Here is a 23271-nt window from a genome sequence, read left to right as displayed (position 1 = left end):
TACTGTCTAGAGGTATTGCTGTGCGACATGTAACCCATTGATGGTCCGAGTGGGCAGCAGGATCTATCGCTTATTTTGGAAAAAATTCACTCACTCTCCATACTGTGTTCCGAAAACAACCTCCAAGATTCTCCGCACTGGAAAATACCGTGTTTGATGAGTTGTAGGCATAAAAAACCGGAAGAAACGCTTCCGATGCTGTATGTATAAACTATTTTATCGATTTCTCCACCTTGGGCCAGAAAAAAATGTAGTTTGGAAACTGAAGAACATCAACCGGATTCGGGCAACCCATATGTGTTTCGAATCACTGTAATTGCTAAGTCGACTGTGATGACTATTTGTATGGCGATACCTCGAACTCAGTAGGGCGCTTTTAGTATATGCACACAGTATACCTAGTAAATGTGTTAATGGAAACTGGTTTGTTATTTGTTGAAATGCTGGTTAATTAACAGAAAATCCCACTACCAAAACGTATGCGTGGAGGTTCTTGGGAATAAACCACAGATATCCCGTCGTCTTCTCGCTTTCAAACCAAGTTGTTTTCCATATCTTTTAGTAGTAAAGTTCGTCTGGAGATCAAACAAAAGATTTTGTGGTCAGCTAATTTTCAACCAGCACTTTGAAGATCCATTAGGCTTTTAAGTAGTTTGGCATCAATTAGAAGGTTTGCGATGTTTTGATTGTCATTCCAATTGAACTAGCAGCCAGCCTTTGCACAACACGTTTGCTTGGAGGAGATAATCGAAATTTAAGCCCGGAATTGAAGCCACTGCTTTATTCTTGTTGGAAGCGTCAACAATGCATAATCAGGAACCCAGGAATTCCCATTCGTAGTGCGGCAATATCAGATAATGCGTGTCTGATTGAAGTACGATTAACTTGGACTTAGACAGTATCCAACGCCACCATCATTGAACCACGCAGTTCACAGAACGCGATCCGGAGTTCTGGGCATGGACTCCTTAAAAAGTGAGCATTCGGCACTCGTGTTTTTTCTCTTTTGAGCAGATTACTTCTTTTGTTTGGGATCCGAATAAATTTGAAAGCTTCACTTTGAATGCGATCCAGTAAATGAACTGAATCTATGCTAAAAACCGAGAAGCAACTTAGAAATGTTCCATTCTTGTTAGGAATCATCAGCAATGTGCGAATTCTTGAATATATGGGAAAAATTAAACACCCATCCTTCTAGTCCACACAACATTTTGGCTTGAAAGTGAAACTCCAACCCTAAGTAAGTTTCTAAGGTGAGTCTTTCACTGTCTTGGCCCTTGTATAGTCACATTGAGGCTGTGGATTGAAGTGGAGCTATTTAAGCCGGTGCATTGATAAAAAGCTGCCCAAAAAGCCTGCTGTTGGTAGCACGAATAAAAGACGCTTGAAATCTTGCCCCACCCCCTTCACAGATACTCACAACGTCCACCACGCATGGAAGTTGTGTCTGCACGGTTCGAAAAGCAACCCCCGAATAATCTGCGCAAAAGCAACTTTTTCCATTTTGTCATTGCACTGTATGATCAAAATCGTCATCCCATTGAAGTTGAACGGGCTGCTTTCGTTGATTTTGTCGAGAAGGACAAAGTAAGTTATTTAAAAAATGACCTTCCCGCTATCACCTGAAGTCCATATGCAATTTCAACCACTTCTACGAGCTTGTATCTCCTTCAGTGCCAACAAGAATGCGGTCATAGCGCAGCATAAGAAAAGGCTGAATTTGGTTCACATTTCCAAACCTACAATTAGCGCAGGACTCAGCTCTGCTTAGATGCTATGACCTATGCGCATTTTCATTACAACCTTGCCTATAACATCCATATTTGCAAAGAAAGACTGGGCAATATAGTTGCCCAATGACACCTTCCTCTCTGAAGTGGTCCGATTAGGCTAGCCCCTCCGAAAATACTACTTTTTGTAAGTTCATCAAGGCTCAGCAAAATATGAAACAACTCCCATGCTGGAGCACCTCACGGAAGAGACCAGTTTTGATCGCCCGTTCGCAGTATGTCAAGTAATTCAGTTGCATTTTGTGCAATGTGCCTAAATATAGTTTACAGTTGTCCACGAGGTCAAAACTATTTTTACCAATCAGTATCTCTTTTTGTAAGCTAATATATTTTCAAGCAAATGGGGGAAAACAGAATTACAGCAGTAGCATACAAACTGTTCTGACTGAAATGCATGGCACTAATTTACCATATAGAAAGTTATTTGTCCTTCCATTCTCTTAATCATTACGGCGAATAGCTGGTTATTACGTTGTTGAATGAGACTGACAGACTCGAATAGGCTTTATTTCCTTTGAATCAAATGTAAACATCATCCCGTCGTTCACCTGGAACTACATACCCTCAAGTAATGAAAATTTCGGTTTGAAACTCACCGTATAGATTGTTATAAAAACCACTGCCGTCAAACCTATAATCTTTTCTCACAGTACGCCTAAAAGTCTGCAAAAGCTCCCAAGCCCTTTGCTGAGTTGAAAGTTTAGGTTAGTTTATCTTGCAAAGCCAAGGCGCTGCTTTGACACGTTAATTTTGGATCATCGTTGCTATCATTTTGAAAGCTATCTCCCATTTGTGCCATACTCCACCCACAGCAACTTAGAACAGTTGACTGTAGCTTACTGATGGCGAATATAATGAACCCTACCGAACATCAAACATCGTCAGTCGGATAGATAATGCACCACTGCTGCTATAGCAAACGCTAGATGAACCTGGTTTACACCATCTGCTCGTGTAAATTTGCGCTTAATTAGTTTGTCACTTTGCCCAACACCAGGTCGATGTCTACGGAAACGTTGATCGAGATTAACTGTATTCTGTAAATAACCATGAAGAAAGATTATTGATGTTGCACTACTCATAAGGTTGCTGAAAACTCCTCGACAGTCCACGACCGGTTTCGCCGCTCTTGGGGTTCATCAGGTAGGCGCAGTCCCCGAGTTTCCGTCAACCCTATGTTCTACTTGAAAACAAATTGCACGAGATTAGCGAATATACACTCATTTGTAAACCGAAACCAGATCAGGAGACAAGTGAAATTAATCTTCGGTACAAAATCTCTGAGTTTGCGTGACTTTAAACCCAGATTCCCCGGATGCTTCGATTGCTGAGTGACATTCCATGGCCCAGTTATTTCTTAACCATCTCAACCCGGCTATAGCACATGCGATTTCAGTTTATACTGACAGTTCGATACAAGTGACAATGGATATATTCAAACAAACAAAACATTCCTGTCAAGGATGAAAGTGATATTTTCTGTGTCATTATGGGAGTTTCCGCAAAATAATATTTTACATTAGGATGTCGTTCCGAAATCTCAGAATGTGTGCGGTAAAACGGACAGCGACCCGACCAGGCATGCCTTCCAGTCGAACTCGTGCTAGGTTTTTCCAATGAGCTGTTTATGACTACAGTGCTCTCTGTATCTAACGACATTTCTCCTAATATATCCGTCGCTAGTGCGACCAGTTTTCTTTGTACGGTATTTGGAAGTGTTCTTCGCCTTCTATAACCCCCACTACAAATTGATCAGCAATGCTGGCTTCTAAAGATCATCTAAGCGGTGTTTTCAGTACACCAAGTCCACTCCCGTGAGTACCGTGTTATTTGATTCCTTTCATAAACTGCAGGAACCGGAGGGAGAGAAGACAAACAATGGCATTCACTATCGCGCTAGACTGATTTTCTCAAATGGTAAGCAATCATATTTTTATTCTCTTTACGCCTGCGAAATTTCCTGGCACGTTGAAGCGAGTCGTTCTCCAAGCGAGTGATACACTGAACTCAACTACGAGGTGGCAGGAGGCACACATACTTCCTTACTGAGTTAGGTGAATGCAATTGTGAAAATGCCAGGGCAGGGTCGAGTGGGTGGGTAGATGACCTACTCTGGATTTTATCCCAGTTGGTGATGAAACGTTTGCCATTCAACTGCTAAGTTCGGTGCATCCGATCTACCAATATCGCACAATACCACCAAACCCTTAGTTGAACGATTCCATGGGTTTGTCAAAACTCCTAAGAATCTTCCTGGTCACCCATTTCGTGGAATACGATAGCGACTCAATCTAGGAACCTGACACTTGAACTGATTTTGCACTGAACACTCTTCAGCAGCAGAAGACTATTCAGTTACGGCGTAGCTTTGAAAGTACTTCCTTTTGTTTCACCAGACGAGTTACACTGACCGGTCGACAGTCATTTTTTGCATTTTCAAGTCAGCTCTTGTAGGAATTTCGAAGGACATTGTTTCTGACCTCTGTGAAAAGAAAATCATGAATTTCGATGGGGAACTGGCTCGAAACATTGGATAGTCACGTGTGCCATAAGCATTAGCCAGTAACGACAGTTGTTTGACACTACTGTCTTTGAATGAGGCTTAATGGGCGGATCAATCCACTCCTGCATGGGGAGGGAGGTGTGTAGCTGACGGATGAACTGACAAGATGGATGGAAAAATGTGTCCTAGTTCTTATTCCATAGTGCCGCAATTTATGTTTCAGCACTGTGAGTTAAACTGGATCACGAAATCGTGCGTGCTTTTCCTGACTAATTCTCTGATTTGACTTCTGGACAACAAAAGTAATTATCGTACGAGCCAAACACTTGAGCAAAATACTTCAATTACCTACACTACTAGCATCAGCGGGAAAAGTGACTGCACGTTTCAAAGTTGAAGTGTGGACGCTGAGCCTGAATATCGGGTGATCGATCCGATCAATATGATCACCGTCAGTGAGAAACCTTGAGTGGATTAGACTACTCATGAACTCTTCGACAGCCGAGGATCGGTTTCGCCCTTCTTGGGGCTCCTCGGACTGGTGGAACTCCTGAGTTTCGGCCAACCTTTTGCTTTACGTGAATCCAAATTGGACACAAAAAGACCGACGTAAACCAGAAATTCAGCTGGATTCAGCTGAGTCTCCCGTCAAAACCAGATTCGTACGCAAATGAATGTGTCTGGCGAGTATTGTAGAATAATTCTTTAGAACATCGGATGATAATCTTCTAAACGTCTGTTATTGGGACAAGAGGCGTACAGATTACCGGGGGTGATGACACCCAGTTTTACTGCGTCTGCTTCTCTCTCAAAAGTACGTTTATAATCCAATTCATTTGGTAGTCCGGGTGAGGTTTTTATCGCATCGTACTTTATTGACTCAAATGAATTCACGGCGCTTCATAAGTGTTCGAGACCCTACACGTCCTTAGGGACATCCTGGCTTGTCACTTAGCCATCGCCATAACTTTGTCCGTAAACTTTTAGATATCTTTCGAACCTCATGGAATATCATTAAAATTTGTTGATGATTTTGCACGAAAAGGCGTGATAAAGGTGAGCTTCACCGTCAGATAGGCCACCTGGTTTAATAACCCTTTTACGTCAGGATGAACGTCGGTTCGGCGTGTGCCATATGGGCGAATGATATGCCTCAAATTCTGTCTCCGAGGCATGCAGTAAGTGCAGAATGAATTCTGGGGCTTTATTTTAACTAAAGGTCTACATGGCACGGTGCCGTAGAAAGATATGCTAGCTTTTTTCAAACTAAATCGGCAAAAAACGCAGAAGTTCCCGTTTAGCGAAGATATGGTGACCACCCAGCCTGGGAAAGGTGCAGAAGAATCTGCCCCACGATAGGCTGGATATTATGTAATGAATTCATTTGGTTAGTGGATCAATTGTGATAAATGAAGTTTCTGTCTTAGTTTAGTCGACATTTGCAACCATTCCAAGACGCTGATCGGGTGAATTTTGACAGAGCAGCTTGTGTGCTGGTCAGCGATCACAACTTCCTTGGAATAGCCACACAACAATCCATAGAACCTAATCAATCGCCCCAGAAATAAATTCAAACTTTACTCCTTTTGGTTAACGAAATGCACTGCTGGTCTCTTATAGCCTTCAGCTTGAATACGACTGACAGCTAGCATCGGAGAATCATCACAATGAACTAAAACTCGAGCTCTCAAACTTATCATTCTGCCCTTCTTTAAAGTACAATGTTTTTTTCATCATAGTGTAGTTAAATGTTCTTATAATCGACAGGTTAAACTATTATACTGATCTTCCGGTCACCACCTAATGCGTAAAATTTGATGCCCCAGTGGGAAATTAGTTTTGAGAGAAACTCGTCAACTCGCGTAAGCTCAAGTGAGTTGAAATATGCAAGGAGTTGTGGGAGAGTTTTCAATAAGATCACAAGTATAACTGACTCAAGCAAATTGTTGTTCCCATTTCAGGTTTACAGCAGGATCAAGACCTCTACGTTCGCTTGGTTGACTCTGCAACAAAACAGGTCAGTGGCTTACGGCCAATTTTGAATCTGTACATGTTAACTATGTCAGACTGTTAGCCACTGCTAGCCAGATACGCTTTGGAAAATTATAGATAAGTGTTAACTCTCCACAACGAACTGTGAAATGCCAGACATGGTTGATCGTAAGCCCGAGGTTGTCGTTTACCGGGGGAACTAAAACCAACCGTCTTGTATGACTGTTTTAGACATAATTTTGTTGCAAGAAAGTCTCTTTGGGCACGCTTATTACCCTACTTACTCCACACCATACTAGTGAGGCGTGATAGCTGGTGTCATATATGAGACATAGGACCACCGCTACAAGAACTTATGGGGGGAGCGAAATGGCCCAAGCGGTTAGAGCGTGAATTTAATGACCGGAAGATGCATGGTTCTGACCCGATCTCTACACCTCGACTTCTCTCTAGACTTGAATAACCTGGCAGTATCGCAGTTCTCGCGCTTTCTTCAAGTGACATGGCAGTTGGGCACCGAAAGTTTGTTACAGCGGAACGAAAAAATACTGGCAGTTTCGTAAAAAGGCCTTTCAAAATAAACATCGTCTTTACATCCGAAAGTACATGAGATCTGCACAGAAATTTGTTGAGCAACCTGTGTGAAAACTCACCGATGTGGATGACGCCTATGTTATAAAATTGCTCTAGCTTAGGACTTCCTGTGTGACTTCATGGTCATATCCAGAACATATTACAGCAAACGGAATGTTTCGACTAAACAATGGTGCCCTGGTAACAGACTTTCGAGCTTGGGTCTTTAACTGAAGTTCCTGTTCATACGCCTGTCCAGCTTTGAGTGTCCTGACAGTAACTTAACCCGCATTTGACTATCAACTACGCGAGGATTACCTTCAAACCATATTGGCCGTCCATGGTGTCGGTCGGGTCGCCTTGTTCCAGAAGCATAGGATTACTTGCGCTTCTCTCATTGATAATGTGCTGTTGCCGTTTATGTTACTGCTACTGATGTTGATGAGGATGACGATGATATGTGCAAAAATGGTGACGATGATAGTTTTTCCACTTCAAAAATAATGTGTTAGGCAGCTGGTGACTTCTCGTTAACGGGGCAATTAATGAGACTGAAAGTAACCAGACGTTGTTCAGACGAACCACAGTTACATGCGAGGATATTTGCACGAGCCATTCAGTTGAGTTGAATAACCTGGGTGGATTCGAATGATTGAATTCTTTACATTCGAAAATATATCCACAGTTCCAATGATCCTTCGGATGTTAGACCCAACCATGAATTCAGTCTAATTGCCACTTACAAAGTGCAATATGTATTGGATGCAGAAGGCCACTGAAGTCAAACAAACTCTATTGGTAAAACATGATTCCACTAATAAAAATTGAGGAACGATACAATAGCAGCGGGAAAATACGCGAGTGTCCACCAGCTATGGTCACTCGTCCCAATGTGCAGTTTGTCCAATGTCCACAATAGATTATTGATCAGGAATGCTGAAAATTCAGTAAAAACGAATAAGATATTGCATACGTTATTCAAGGGCCTATAGTATGATCTCGGTACCACCAACTGCAAGAGAGCAGAATATTACAAACGCTTTTATCGAGGGCATCCCACTGGATAAGTGCCGTGTCATATGGGAAACTACCGTGTCGCAAATTTTCAAAGAGTGCTACAAAACAGGTAGACACTTAACTCGGGACTGGAAAGCCAGCGATGAACAGAGAAACCAATAAGGCCCTTTTTGGCGACGGAGACAGAGCTATCGGAATCGTGCTCACTTCAGCTACTTCTGGTTCTTGTTTGTGATAGGATTTTGGAAACCTTTGTGGTACGTGGGGAATTACGATGGACACATATCTCAGCCACGTGGCCTGTGTCGATCAGCTGGTAACTGACCATGCCTGTCACGTTTGTGACAAACCCATTTCCAACACAAACCGTGAGAAGCTCTGAAGTCAAATTGAGTTGTCCACATGAATTACAGGATATATACAAGCAAACGATGAGTCGCTAACTGGCAACTTATCCTTGAAAGCGATTGGCTGCTACTGAACTGGGCTCTCAGCTACATTGTATGGTCACCTCAGAAAATTAATCGAGCAACGGGTTACCCTTTCAGGAGCAGTGTCAATCATTCAAATGAAAGGTGTTCCGTTTCTGAGTGTTTGCTCAAATGTGTGCATTTAAACTGGTTTGGATACATAAGTTCTTTCATTTTTTATCCAGACACGGTGCAGTTCCTCAGCGAGCTTATCATTTGTGCAGATTCTATGGGATTCGTAAGTCAGGTTACCTTACGAAAAATCCGTGGAACTTGACGTATCGATTGTACCACGTAAGACATCTCAGGTTGTCTCTACTAGTTCTCAGTCGGTGCGATATCGATGTACTGGAAGTTGCCACTGGACTTCTCCTCCGCGGTTAAATGTGGTGCTGTGTAAAAGTTGCATGTTACTGCCGCATGGTTTACAAAAATATCACCGTTCTACGGTTCAAAACAATTCATATCCGATTCTGCTGACAAAGGGACCCACCAAAGTCTGACTGAAAGATGGATCGACTGAAACTTTGCACTCTCTTCAATGGTAAATGGCATCACTGGGTGTAAGCTGCCTTGAATAAGACCAGAAAAACAACCTTAGAATTAATGATCACTTGAGGGTTTCGAATGGACATGTAGTTATTAATGGTGACGCTATACCTAACAAGCACATTGATATACCTCTGCCTTGCACATTGCGAGCATCGTTGACGGGCCAGAAGGTGTGTCGTAGACTGCTTACCTGGTTTATTACGGATATGCTCCAGTAACTTTCTCAGTTGTTGGTCGGTCACACGATAGGAAGAGTCATTCGTGTTCAGTAACAAGCGCAGCGAACACTCCTCTTTAGTTAGTTGCAAACAGCAAGGCATTTGAAAAAAAACTGAACAGCAAAAAGATGCCTCATAAAAATGCACACTGTCGTTTGCTTGTTCAAGTTTCGTTGTGTCTGAATGTGTGTCAAAGAGGCAATAGTTGTCAGCATTCATGTCCTGACTTAAAATTTCAAAAACACTTGTTTATTACTTCACAAAAGGACTGTCTTCATGTTGTAAACCTTGGAAAGCTTCTTACAAAATGCTTTTATTATCAAACGTTGCAATTACTCTCCATTCCTCATCGTTTTAGCCTATTGCCTACGAAGGTCAAGATAAAAATCCGGAAATGTGTCGGGTTCTACTCACGCACGAAGTAATGTGCAGTCGGTGTTGTGAAAAGAAGAGTTGTGGGAACCGCAATGAGACTCCCTCTGACCCCGTGGTCCTTGACAGGTAATGTAATTTCACAGTGTTGGCCACAGTATATCTCCACGGTATATATCTCCAGTAAGTGGGGCTCATATGGTGAGTGCAGATTGATAGGCTCTGCGACACCATAATTGCCGGTTGAAAATTTTTCTTCTGGGGATCGCTTTTCCGTGGGCAATAACTTTGGGCCTGATTCTAGGCTGTCCCAGCTTTATTACAGGAAGCCGACTCCTTCCAACTACTTAAATTGACCAACGCCCAAACGTAAGGCTAGGTATGTGTAAACTTTAGAAAATTCACCGTGTAAGCGATTCATTTACGTCCATCTATCAATACTTTCCGTGGAGGGCTGTTCATTAAACTACCTTGTTTTTCTATTGTATATTCGAACTTATTGAATTTGGGTTCTTCTGGGCAAAATTGTCAGAGCGTTCTGTTCATTTTACCGGACTAAGCCTTAAAAGGTATTCTAATTGCCTATTTTGAAGAAGTGATGTTTCCAACAACTCCAAATTTCTCCTATAAAATCCTAATTTTTTTCCATTTTTCACAACAGTGCATTCTCCACAAAGCCGTCTGCTCGAAAACCTAGTTCATTCTGACAATTAGCTTACCGAAACGGCGTGCCTTGAGCAACACACGTTTTACTTAGCTTGACCTCCCCTAGGTTGTCTGTGAAGGATGTTTGTAAGACACTTGTTAGTCATTCCACCCACCATCCACAAGGAACTGTGGTTAACACAGGCCATCAACTCAGCGCTTCAATGGATTACTCACACAGACCAACAATCGTCCTCTCCACTATTGCTCAGTGTTCTGCCGATAAGCCCCCCGCGATGAGGCTATCAAACGTATCAAACATTTGATGTTCTCAGCAGACGTTAGGTAATTAAACTAGCATTAACTCGGTATGGGGTCATGGCTGTTCGAATGCCTCCGCTGGTTCCTCGTGGAGCGACAGCTCCATTGGAGCCTGTGCATTAGGAGTGACGCATAAAAACGCGGCGGTGTTACGCACACAGCCTAGGGACAGGAATAAACTCAGCCACTGTGCCGTATCATTCGAGACTTCGCGACTGTGCATAAAGGCCTAGAAGTGTCCTTGTTGATGCGTATACTTTCAAAAGGCAACCAAAAACCTCCAAGCAGTTTAATTCGTCCGTGCCTCGCAGTCTACTTCGAAGGGACATGCACAATATTTTCGTGTTAACAAAAACAACTTCTCTGTTTGATCTTCATTTGGCTTGGTCAAAGTGTTTTGCTGTATTGGTTAGTTTGGTTCTACCCGGTTGGTCACACTATTTGACTGTACCTGCGCCTGGTACTATGAACATCATGTCTGTTTTGCAACCATACAGTACAACTAGACTGCCAAAACATGCGGCATGTCTAGTCATGGTCCGCGTCGAGTACTACACGGTTGAGTTGAAGAGTAAGTGGTCTAAAATTTACACAGAAATTAAGGTGGCTGGTTAGACCAAAGTGGCAAAGCGGTGGCAGGCCTTTTTCGCTACAATACGTCACTGTTCATGCACCAGTGATGAGAATATTTGGAAACCTCTTTGATGAACATAGACTTCCAGAAGCAGCCAACTAAACATTACTACAAATGGTTCATACCTAGGAAGAGTTGTTTTGCAAAAATAACTCTGTAGGTCAGCTATTTTAATTGTACAAATATCACAGTAGGTGTGGGAGTATACAGGTATGCAAGTTATCCCAGGGGAGATCAAGAATAAAAAAAACTTACTCTTCAAGGGATAGGTACATTTTGAGAAGAGAAAGTTTTGTCACTGCGATCCTCTTAAGGAAACAAATTTTCCGGAATCAAAGCGGGGTTTTACGGGTCTCACGATGTCCAATGGACTTCCCAAATAGACCATAAATTCTATTCGGAGGAGATTATTGCTAATTTACAGTCCAGCAAATGGCGTTTGAAATCCGGTATGAAATTCATAAGACCGCATGCCCCTTATAAATTCGGTTTCAGGCTGCTATTAGGGCAGCTTGAAATGCATCACGGACCCACTCGAGGATTTCATCCATATTGTCTCTTCTGGGGATTTCGGGACCCATCGGCAAAACTGCTGAAGATCAGCAGAGATCTCTACTGCAGTGCAACGATCCTCGCTCGATTAAAAACCGTTTAAGGAGAGTTATACCTCGAAATAGAAGTGTTTTCCGCGAAATGCTGGTCAACCACAACATTCCGCACAGAGTAGCAGTGGTTTCATTTGCCTCAGTGTTTTCAGAAGTCTTCAGAGATCTTCGTTTAACCAGCATGTCGTTTATTGATACACATTAGTTTAACGAGAACAGCGTGTATAATGGTAATTAACCTTCATAAAAGAAAAAAATCACAAGGTTGCTAAAAACTTTTCGACAGCTCACGACCGGTTTCACTCTTTGTGGCTCATCAGGTAGGCTCAGTATCGAGTTTCCGTCAACCTTATGTTCTACTTAAACTTAAATTGGACAGATTTCTACAAATACACTCATTGACATAATGACTGGGTTTTCACGGGAGACTCAAATGAATCTGTTGTAGAAGAGTTTTCAGCAACCTTGTGGGTAGTTTCCTTTATGAAAATATACTGCGATATTTCGAATATCGTACCAACTGAAACATGCGGCTTCCTTTGTGCAGCACATTTAGTTGGAGAATATCATAAACTGGAGATTCAGTTGAGTCCCCCTCGGTAAAACCAAACTGATTTGCATGTGAGTGTATTTGTGCTAACTAGCTTTCTGCACTTCGGTCACTTGTGAATAAAAGAACATTAGATTCGGTAATTAATCACCAGTGATGACTTTTAGTAACTCCGTGAACACCGAGTTATCGTGTTGCGCTTTATCGTCCATTTTACTTTTATCATTATCAGTCAGTTTCGCAGCTGTAAAATTTCCCAGTGAACTAGGTGATGCGCACCAAATTGGCGGTTAGGTCAAATCCAAGCACAACGATTTACTCGGTGAAGCAGGTTAACATAACAGCTAAATAAAGCTGAGTTTTCGTTAACAAGGAATAGAATACGTCAGGGCGGTCCATGTTATTTGCCTTCTCCTTAAGGAAAACCTTCTTATCTAGGAGACAATGATAGTCCACGAAGGCTTTCCTTTGAGTGGAGGTACCTCGTATGGGGTATTAAGTAAAACAATGTAAAATGTTCGCCCCGCAAAACGACGCTCATTCAGTAAATCAGGATTAGTTTACAAAACACAGTTACCAGGTTTAGTGTTGTCTTACCGCTCAGAAACCTCAGATAAGTATCTCGACAGATGAAGGTCTGACGTATGTCCTATCGCTAACAGGAGCTTGCATGCCTGGAACACATTGCAAGAAGTTGCTTTGTCCCAGGTGGTACAATTTAGTTGAAACGAAATGTTTATCTCTAAACCACGTACAGCTAAACGTGTCTCCACTGTGAATAAATCTTCGCCGTCAGAATAAACAATCCACATTTTCGCACCCCCTTCCTTCCACACTTCTACGTGCAGATACTTTCTCAAATTTTTCATGAAGTGCAACCAGAATTGTTTGAAAAACGCCGGAAATCCGAGAGACATGAGGCGATTCCAGGTGAGCCAGCTCTTGGTTTATTCCTGTAACAACCACCCCAACTGACTGGTCCAATTGTACTGAGCGATAACTGCAAACCTTAGAAGCTCTTCCAGTAGAGTGACTACCCCCCACCTAAATAGAGCAGAAACACAGTAATCTCCTGTCATATCAGAAAAAGATTACTTGGCTAACATTTTACTATTTTAGAGGAAGAATTTTGTGTAACTCGCAGTGAGCTATGCAATGTTTTAATGCTTTAGTAAATTATAACCAAGAGGAATCTGAAACCCTGTTGTCTCTCGGGTATTTTATAACACAAGATTCCCACGTTTCTCTCCAAGGTTGCCATCTCTTGTTCTCCGGCAATCGAACGAAAGTTACTTTGTATCTCAGATAACATGTTTGTGCACAACAATTCGAAGCACGGACGTCGGACAAGAAGGGTGGATCCGGCGGATGGAGGTGAGTGTAATTTTTAAGCTTGAGCTATTGTTTGCATATGTCTGCTTCCGGGGTTTTATCGGAAGGCTAACATTCGTTTGAAAGTTTCGCGCAGTAAAATGCATGCACCATTGTACCTGTATACAAAAAATCGATGGCTTTGTTTTCTTCAGCGCTTTCCAAAACATCTACGTGAGGTAGGGCAATTCATCGTATATGCATCAATGCATCAGGACCTGGTTTTCTATCTCACACAAAATTGACCTTGAGAGGCATAAGACCTTTAAATATTTAATTTGTTTCCACCTTCCTCCTAAAACGCTCAAATAAAGAGGGTGATTTGTTCAGCTGGTTTGCTGAACATGCAAACACGTGTACAAGCAGAGATGCTCCAACTCATGTCTTGGTTGTCTTCAAAGCATGGACGTGCTTGGCACTGTCATATCATTCTCGCGCCCCAGTATTTGGAACTCCGTATTGAGAATAGAATATTCTATGAAGTCTGAACACGGAGTTGAATAGGGTGCACAAACGTGTGTATATGTGAAAGACAGTCAAGTTCACCGTATGTGTCTGTTGGCTAGTAAACTGGAGAACGAAGAGTGCTCAGAAAACGCTCCTACTCTTGGTAATTAAGACAGAGCAGGCATGGAGTTCGAACCCGACCTGAATAACCTTTACTGTGGTATTGCTATTTGCGCGACAACATCCAGCTGAAACAGTGCTTTTTTGAGAGTTTGTGGATACCACCCATTTTAATTTCAGACCAGTTAACCTATAAACAAATAGTTCAGGCGCACAAGGCTGCGGTGCAATGGCTTATCACAATCAGCCTTGCTCGGCGTATTTCCCAGGGGAAGGTGAAGAGCCGAGCACTGCAAAGAACTGCACAACCTGAAGATGACTGCCAACAGATTGATTTGGAACAGAGGCGGTTGATGAACAAAAAATGCAAATCAGCAGTTTGAATTATGCGAAATTCCGGAAGGAGGTTTTACACAGCAGGTTGATTAGCATACGGTATAAAACGTATATCAGCCAGGAATATTTTGTTGCCTTATGGTCAGGCAGCCAGAATGCCTTTAATTTATGGTATTTTTTCAGACCGATACTTTGGCACACATAACTGTCCAGCTCCATAGGAGGCTATCTTCACGTTGTATTACACTTCCAAAAATTTTAGATCACAGGAGAAGCCATCCGAAAAGTTATAGTTTGGGAGGACAGGCGCTGAAAAAGACAGAAAATAAACGTAATAAGATCCTTCCTAGATGTGATCCTCTCTCTAAAAAGTGACAAAATCATAGATATGACCGGAATTATTTGAACTTTACATTGGTTTCAAATTCTAATCCAATGTCGAATAATCAGATGTCTGTTACGCTGATTTAACATACTGCCATCTACTAACTTCCAAGGCCATAAAATCTGAAAACTTTCTCTGAGTTTCCTGTTACCTCTCTAGAATGCTATGAGAACCATGAAAGAGACCGATACAACTACTCCAGTTAACCCTATGGAGGGGGATACAAACCGACATTTATTCGTTAGCTAAACGGTGTCTGCTTACAACATTGACATTCTTTCTCAATTGGAGGAAATACGGTGTGAGTAATGAAGCTGAAAAATGTCACTTACCAGCTACTTAATAGAAATTGGTGGCTATCACGGTTAGGAAAGCTTCAAACTGTGCCCTAAATGTGATTGTAAATATTCCCGACTTTTTCGGATTTTTGCCAATTAGGCAAAATATTCAGCAAAGCTAACCAGTGTTATCGTGCTCTAGACACAACACAGGATTCTGGTCAGAATTCTTCAGCACAGTTTATTTTTCGGCCATATCAGTGCAAATTCAGTGGCTGGAGGATAATTTCGACTGATGGTCGGAACTAATATGTCACGTGCCATCCAGCCTATTAAAACTCAGTATTTTGGCCCCTGGCTATAACTACCGACAGTCTCAGACTAGCATAGCCACAATCAATGTGCCCAGGAGAATGAAATACATATAAACAAGCGGGAATCAGTGAGGGAAAAAGAACTCCAAATTTGACAAGCTTTCTAAATAAGATAGTAGCAACTGAGTACTATAGAGCTGACGTCCAAGTAACGCATTGTTTGCTATCAGGCGAGGTGATAGTTAAAAATTTAGTTTGAGGTTTTTCAAATAGAGATGTCGGTTACCAAAAGGGCACAACTATTTGAATGGGGCACAAACTGCGTTAGCAGAAGAGCTTTTTCATCAATTTCAAGTTGGAATTTTCAATGATGTGACAGGAAAAATCTTATTTTTTGGTTTATTACGTTGCACCCACTTGTGTAAACTTTCGTGTGGTAATAAAGTTCGGGTGTTGAGGCCAATGTTTAATCAGTTTCTGGTGAAACCACCATAGCTAATACAATAACACGATGATCGCTGCCTGCTCGAATATTCATTGCAACTGGTAGGGTATATAATAAAGAAACCGTTTTAAAGATGGGCCAGCCAAAGAAGTCATTGTGGTGGAAAAATGTGTCGTGCACTTCAGCTGGTTGTGTACAGTGCCCGGGTGGGTTGTCAGACCAATCTTTGCTCACAGAAACTTAAGACCTGTAGAAATTGTGCACTCACCAGACGGCTACACGCATTCCTTCTGTTTAGCCGCAGTAGGGGACCATGTCAGGAGCCCGCATCAAACCAGCATCTTTTGGACTCCAATGTTTATCTGCTAAACACTTTAGACACCGTTGTCCTTTTCTTTATCAGCCTATTTGTATACAAACGACATTTTCCGTAGGCCCTTTTCCTAAAGCATCGTTCATGTGACCACTGCGCTTAGACGGTGCGACTGGAGTTGGACGGGCAGTAACGATTTCCTTATGGAGCAAACAAGTAATCCTTCTTCCGTGTCAAAAGCTCAGGAATTTGTCACATCATTTTGAAGATGTTTGTGTTTAAATCATTTACTTTGAAACGGCCATCTTGTTCCGCTGCAAATTTCCTGGTTAATTCACACTAGAAGGGAAGAGGACTGAACTCTAGTCGTGCCATTACTGGAGCTAACTAGCAGTGTATATCGTTCACTGGGCTGGGATTCGAACTACGGACATATGGTATTCTAAGTCCTTTTGGGGGGGATTCTGAGGCACAAAAAACAATCAAGTAGCATATGCTGTGCTACGAGGCCTCCGCCTTCCCGACAGGAAGTGTGAAGCGGAAGATATGGTGGACGAAGAAATGGATGGAATGGATCTTTTTGCATAGGAGTTTACGAGAGAGTGTAGAAATCCAGATAGTTCAGATTTAAAAACTTATTGTGGAATTATCTGATAGGTTTAAAAATGCTAATTTTATACCCCCGCACTACATCCTTGTTAGAATTTGGTTACTTTCTTTTGACTGTCAATAAACAGTTTGGTGTTTTGGGTAGCCCAATGGTGGCTTTTGCACAAAAAGGGGACTTCGCGGTTTCAATGTCCCTTTCTGATAGCAGGTTGGGGATTCAGCCTTTATGCCAACGTGACATAATGTCAGCTAATTTAGTAGGAAGCACTGAGGTGTGCGAACCAGATACAAATCTTTGGGCGTTTACGCGAGCCAACTGGTGCAGTCTGAGGATCTTTGTAGACCACAGCCCGACCATTCAAGGCATGTAGTTTTACAATTAAATTTAAATGATAGTGGCAAATAAATGTTATGGCAATAACAGTGCATATAAAACGAGGCAGAGGCTTTACAAAACAAACGACAAAATTTGTTCGGACAGCATTTTGCCCGGAAGGCAAAAGCGGACAATTGGACTGTGAATAATGAGGCCTGTGGCCACCAAAAGTTTTGTGAAATGATTCAACACAAATTGGTAGTTTGGGATATTCCACGGAAAGGATTACATTCGGTAAAAAAACTAAAGGCCTCACTCAAAAAATGATCGATTGTAGGGAGTTTCTACAAATTAAGTGACCTATACATCATTGGCTGTTGTTCAGTCGAACAAATTTTGTGCATTCGAAAAAACAGAAAATTTGTACTCTCTTCCAGCTTCAGAGATTCACCTAGTTTTACGGCTTTAAAATGGCAAAAATGCGCGTGTGAGTCAGTTTTGTACTGTACAGGCAGGCAATTTAAATCGTTCAGGTTAAATTTACGCCACAAAAGGTTTATCTACATCAAAATAAGTTACGTGGTTTTGGAAAGTCTTTCCATGTAAAACAAGATGGTGCGAAAGATGCCTATGAGCGAAGTGTACATTGCAAAAGGAAACATGGTGACAATAAGTTTCCATGCTAAACCCTATATTTGTCGCTGATGTTCGGGGTGATAACTACACTTCTAATCAAGCACCGTTGAAATGAAAGCATCGGCTTTTATTGGGTAACTTTACGATAATCGTTTACACTCGTGGGAGACTGTTGCCTTTGGACAGCATTCATCAAATCCCAGTAACTACCAAATATATCATGCTTTGAACGGGATTCAAAGAGGCCGCAAATGTAGCTCTATGTTGAAGGTATGAACAGAGCTGTTATCCTGTTGAATGCGGTACTACACGTGCCTCTACTCATAGAGCAGATGAAAAACCACGCACAAGCAAAGATTTTTAATAGTTTTAAGCTCGTCTGGAAGGCCTGGTCCCCGATCTTCTTTCACGCCCAGCTTTTGTGGGGTAAAACCAATGTATAAGTATGCTGGGACGACTACTCTAAAGCATACCAATTGGATGTTTTCTGGGCTTTCACTAAATCTGTCGTTTGTAGTGTTTTACACTTGAGTTTGTCGTACTAAGGCCATTTGACATATCAGTTGGGATAACATTTAGAGAATTTAACTACATTTCTGATACATTGCTATTCCTTAGATTGCTGAAAGTATTTCGATAGTTCACAGCTGATTTTGGTCCTTCGGGGGCTCGGAAATCATTTGATGTATCTAAAAAAGGGATAAAGCCGGTAGTAGACTACTGAAAGTTTTTGTTTAGCCCTGCCAAATCAATGAACACACTTGCACTTGGTTTCGCTTGAGAACTGGGCCAGCATGTGTTCAACGTTTTCGTTGGAAGTGTCACAGATAATAAACTCAAAGAGCCTCCCTTTAGCTCCATTGTTTCTTCAAACACTTGTTCATTTCCAAATACAGTCAACATGCTCCACTCTGCACTTTATGGATATACCACAAGCTAGACATTCTCATCGTGATTTGCAATATTTCAGGCCGTCTGTATCTGTGACAACTCCTTATATGAAGGCGAGTCGGCTGGCAGTGGATAAGAGGTTTAGGAGAAACCCGAACCGAGCAACAACAAAAAGATGGAAATCGACTAATTCAAAGAATAGTCGAACGATTTAGTTTATTATATCAGGATCGATTTTTGGATATCACTCCAGGTTCCAACATCAGTAGGAAGCATGTCCGTATTGTGTAAAATGATGCTGTCATGATTAATTTTTCTGTTAGTCATAACGCCTGTTCTCTTTCGGCGATAGAAGTCCGTTTCAGTAAACGGGCCGTTTATTCTGTAGAGCTGAATCTTAAATCTTGATCTTTCCACTTTTAACCTTTTACCTTGACAACATAAATCCCAGGTAGCAATTCAATAAATTTGCTCTACAGTCATTGGCATTCTCACTATTTTCATTACACCAGTCCTTAGGTGTGATTTTGACGGTTGGTACAGGAAGCCTGATTCTCATTCATCGGCAGATCTTTCATCAAATCAGTGAATGGATATTTGCTCTGTTTTGAGGCTTTTGGGAATGCTACCTTTGAAAGGAGGAAAAACCTTCGGTGCGAAGTTATTTATTGGTAAACACGAACTAAGCATTTACAAGTTAGTATGTAAGACAGTAAACATCTCATATGTGCATAGTTTCTAAAAACTGAAAATTCTCACGCGTCTTCTTAAGCTTTCCTGAATATTCATTGACTATTACACACTGGTAAACGGACACTGCGGAGCAGTTTCACAATTCCCGCAATGACTTCACCTTCTCTCAGATGAGGGGCGGAGCTTGATCACTTTCCGTAGACTACTTGTATGATTCCTCAGTAGTATCTATCACTACACCCTTAGTGCAGTACCCAGGATAAACTAGGAATGAAGCTCAAGTGTAATGAAGTTTTTATTCTTCGCACGGTCCTCATCGTACTTATTTGGACTTTGACGCACAATAATAATTAGCAACACATAATAATTTGGCACCAATCCACGATAGCAACTTCAAAACCACGTCATTACCGCTTAAACTTTTGCGTATTAACGATCGCATACCAGATACCGCGTGCGTAACAAGTGAGTCCTATGGCTGTTGCATCTGCAAGTACCATAGCACTGACATCTTACTGTAATAATTTGTTGCCAGATATGTCTTTGCTCATCTGTTATGCAAATGATAGAGCTAAATTCGTTCCCCTCACCTTTAAAATACCTTTTTTTAATCAGATGACACTCAAACCATGCATTACAAAAAAGTGATGTTATCCTCGGAAAAATGAATCACAGCTAATTGACAAACTGACTCGTATCCTTGAGTAAAAGAATAGGTCTCCGGTTGAAGAGGAGAAATTTTAAGATATTATGCAGCGGAATAGAAAATCTTGCCCTTGTGACGGCTGAAGCGAAGTCAACCGGAAATTCACACAGTTTTGCCGGCCAGTTCGGTACTAGGAGAGGACTGATATCGGCATGAATTTGTAGTATCATCGTCGTCGGTAAAACTTTGTGTATCCGATCTACATGCAAACAGTCATTTAGGAAGTTGCTGGAGATATTTTGAGTGGCACATGGGCATAGTAGTTTGGAAGTTATGGACTAGGAATTCGGACAAACTTCGAGCTTAAATGTTACACACTGTGTTTTACGTACATAAAAGTTCATAGAATAGCTGGCATTTATTTCCATATTGTCTGCCAAATCGCTCCAACCGCTGACTCGCAAAAATGCTGATGCCACTGGGAGTTCACAACAAGCCACATGTGCACCTTGTACTCGATGTAAACCCAGTGAAGTAAGCCATTAATACGCTCAGCTGGTGGCCCATTACCGTCAAGTCACTTGGGGACGAGTGAGCAGCTGGTACACACAGTGTTCGCGAAAAATGGTCTGGTACCCCTCACCATAAAGATAAGTTTTTCCCGGCACATACATTTGGTCAGATTGTGATAGCTAGCACTCAGCTTAGTCTGTACAACGATGAACATAAGAAGACATCACTGACACCGTTGCGGACCTAACACTCCAGGATGTTCAGAGCGAATAATTTACAGACGTACACATGAAACCCACATGAGGAAAATATGGTTTCTTGTAATTCAATACAATACTAGAAAATGTAGTGTAGTAGAAATGTAGTGTAGAAAACTAGTTTGATATAGCAATAAGAAAACGTTAGTCTGGATAACCAAGGGCTTTTAGTGGCGAAGCATTTAAGGATACTGAGGGGTTGATGGCTGCCTAATACACGCATACTTACACATGTATATCCATGCACACGCATTTCCAAGTTTCTGTCAGTGTTCAAAAAGGAGCGTGCACTTGGAAAGTGGTCCCAGTCATATTGAAATCGCCCCTATGCACCAAACTGCTGCATTTTGTTGCCCCGCCATCACACGGGAAATGACAAACTTCGCTGTAATCAGAGATTGTCATTGCAGTAATTTTAACTTTGACTTTTTAGATATGTTCACTCATCAATTTTAAATGGCGCTTTCTTTTTTCTCCAGTTTGTCCGCCAGTCACCCCAATCATCAAAGCTTTGAGCCCGAACGAAGGATGGATAACTGGTGGCGAGACAGTGACGGTTATTGGAGAGAACTTTTTTCATGGCTTACAAGTAATTTTTGGTTCGACTGCCGTATGGGGTGAGGTAAGTCCTAATCATGAAGCAGCATTGAACCGTATGTACTTCAAAACTTCGTTGTCTGTACCTCTCCGTTTTTTCCATACTCTGTCTCCTCAGCTGCTCACTCCACACGCTATGCGAGTTCAAACACCGCCTCGTCATCTTCCAGGCATAGTGGATGTCACAATGGCCTATAAAAACAAGACATTCTGCAAGAATAATCCAGGTCGATTTGCTTACATGTGTAAGTCAGTTCGTTCTTCAACTTGTTTCCGTCCTCATAGCCACGAAGGATATCTTGCCAGATATACTGGCTTTGAAAATGTGTTGATTAACAAAGGAGTTTGAAAATGTAACGATATGATGGTGACACGCTAAAAACGAGGTAACTTAGAGTTAGGTACAGCTCCTGGATCTTGCATAGCCGAAGAAGTTCTGAGTAAAACGTGTATAGTTCTGTGGAACGCTCGACTGCCTAACGTGAACCATGCCGCTTTCGGCCGTCAAGCCTTAGAACACACCTGATGCTTTATTCATTCTCTCTTTCACATTTTATCAGCTATCACCGATCCAACAATTGAATACGGATTCCAGCGTCTGTGCAAAATAATCCCAAGACATCCAGGGGACCCTGAGCGGTTACCTCGTGAAATTATTCTTAAACGGGCAGCAGATCTGGCAGAGGCACTCTACACAATGCCATCGAGAAATATCGCCTTTGGATCAACTCTGTTTGCTGCATGTCCGGAAATCGAGCCACAAGAACTCAAAAGTGCTGATACAAGGATTCAACGTCTAGCTTCATCCCCAAAACCCAACAGCTTGGCACGAGGAGCAACATTTGGTGGCCCTTCCATGACAAACTTTCTCGCCTTGTCTGCACAGAACGGTATTGGTTTTCCTTACGCGTACGACAGTATAGACCAACCCACACTGCGGCACCAACTGGTCACACAGGACACCATGCTTAATCAATCGGGCTATGGATTCGATCCAAAACATTTAGATTCGGGTGGAACATGTAGTAGTCAGATGATTCGCTCGATGTCAGATTCTACCTCAGTTATACATGATGAAGTCGTGAGCATGAGTCAGCACAGCGCCAGTAGTGCCGGTAGCAGTGGTATTGAAAGCGTTCAAAGTGAACGACATGATGACGCAGATAGTGGTAGTCCCGACAGTAACACTTGCAACGTTGCGCAACACTCCCAGACACAAAAAGATCATGCATTCCAGGGAAGTCAAGCAGAAGGACATACAGGTCGCAGTGCGAAACGTCCACGATGTGACTGGATCGGTAATGATTCACGTAGAGGCTACCGAAAATCAACCGGTTACACTCCGCAGCTGATTGGTTCAAACGTAATAAACCTCCCGGAGCACGAGGAGTTGCATTCGGTACGACACCAGGCTGACCAAACTCCGATTCTTAAGTCTCGTCCACGTCGAATATCAGATGTCCCACTTCGTGACGCAGTTGACGCAGCTGATCATGATTCCAATGAACAGCCTAGCCCAAAACAGAGACTAATGTTGAAAGAAAACAGGACCACCTTGGCGGACACTTGTGTGGACACTGATCTCCTAGGGAGGAAGGATGGAACAAAGGTAGGTACATTAATTTTACTCTGATCGAAGTTTTCTACGTCCAACAGCAAATGATTCTTTTGAAAAAAAAACAAATGCTAGACGGATAAAGTGGGTTAAAACTCTGGGCAGTCTGTCACCTGTTTCACCTTTCTTGGTGCCAATCAAGTGGGTGATATCTCTTAAATTCCACTAAGCTTATTATCCATTTAAAAGTTAAAACATATGTATGTTGTGACAACTATCCATCTGCAACTTAATTTGTTATTGATAG

At 42.0% G+C, this 23271-nt stretch overlaps 1 protein-coding gene across 1 annotated transcript in view; it reads left to right on the top strand.

The window, feature by feature from the left end:
- T265_13606 (hypothetical protein) overlaps positions 1-23018 on the top strand; it is a gene marked incomplete at both ends in the record, with an annotated part of 25877 nt that extends 2859 nt beyond the window's left edge. The window contains 8 exons of the mRNA XM_009169662.1: positions 1413-1587; positions 3644-3707; positions 6255-6310; positions 9474-9616; positions 13091-13172; positions 13475-13616; positions 21292-21636; positions 21970-23018. Coding sequence (XP_009167926.1) covers positions 1413-1587; positions 3644-3707; positions 6255-6310; positions 9474-9616; positions 13091-13172; positions 13475-13616; positions 21292-21636; positions 21970-23018 — 2056 coding nt within the window. The remainder of the gene's footprint in view (positions 1-1412; positions 1588-3643; positions 3708-6254; positions 6311-9473; positions 9617-13090; positions 13173-13474; positions 13617-21291; positions 21637-21969) is intronic.
- Between the last annotated feature and the right edge of the window lie 253 nt (positions 23019-23271).

Source organism: Opisthorchis viverrini, assembly GCF_000715545.1.
Source record: "Opisthorchis viverrini unplaced genomic scaffold opera_v5_83, whole genome shotgun sequence".
Taxonomy (NCBI): domain Eukaryota; kingdom Metazoa; phylum Platyhelminthes; class Trematoda; order Opisthorchiida; family Opisthorchiidae; genus Opisthorchis; species Opisthorchis viverrini.
Note: the sequence above shows the minus strand (reverse complement) of the source record. Positions and strands in the feature narration are given on the sequence as shown.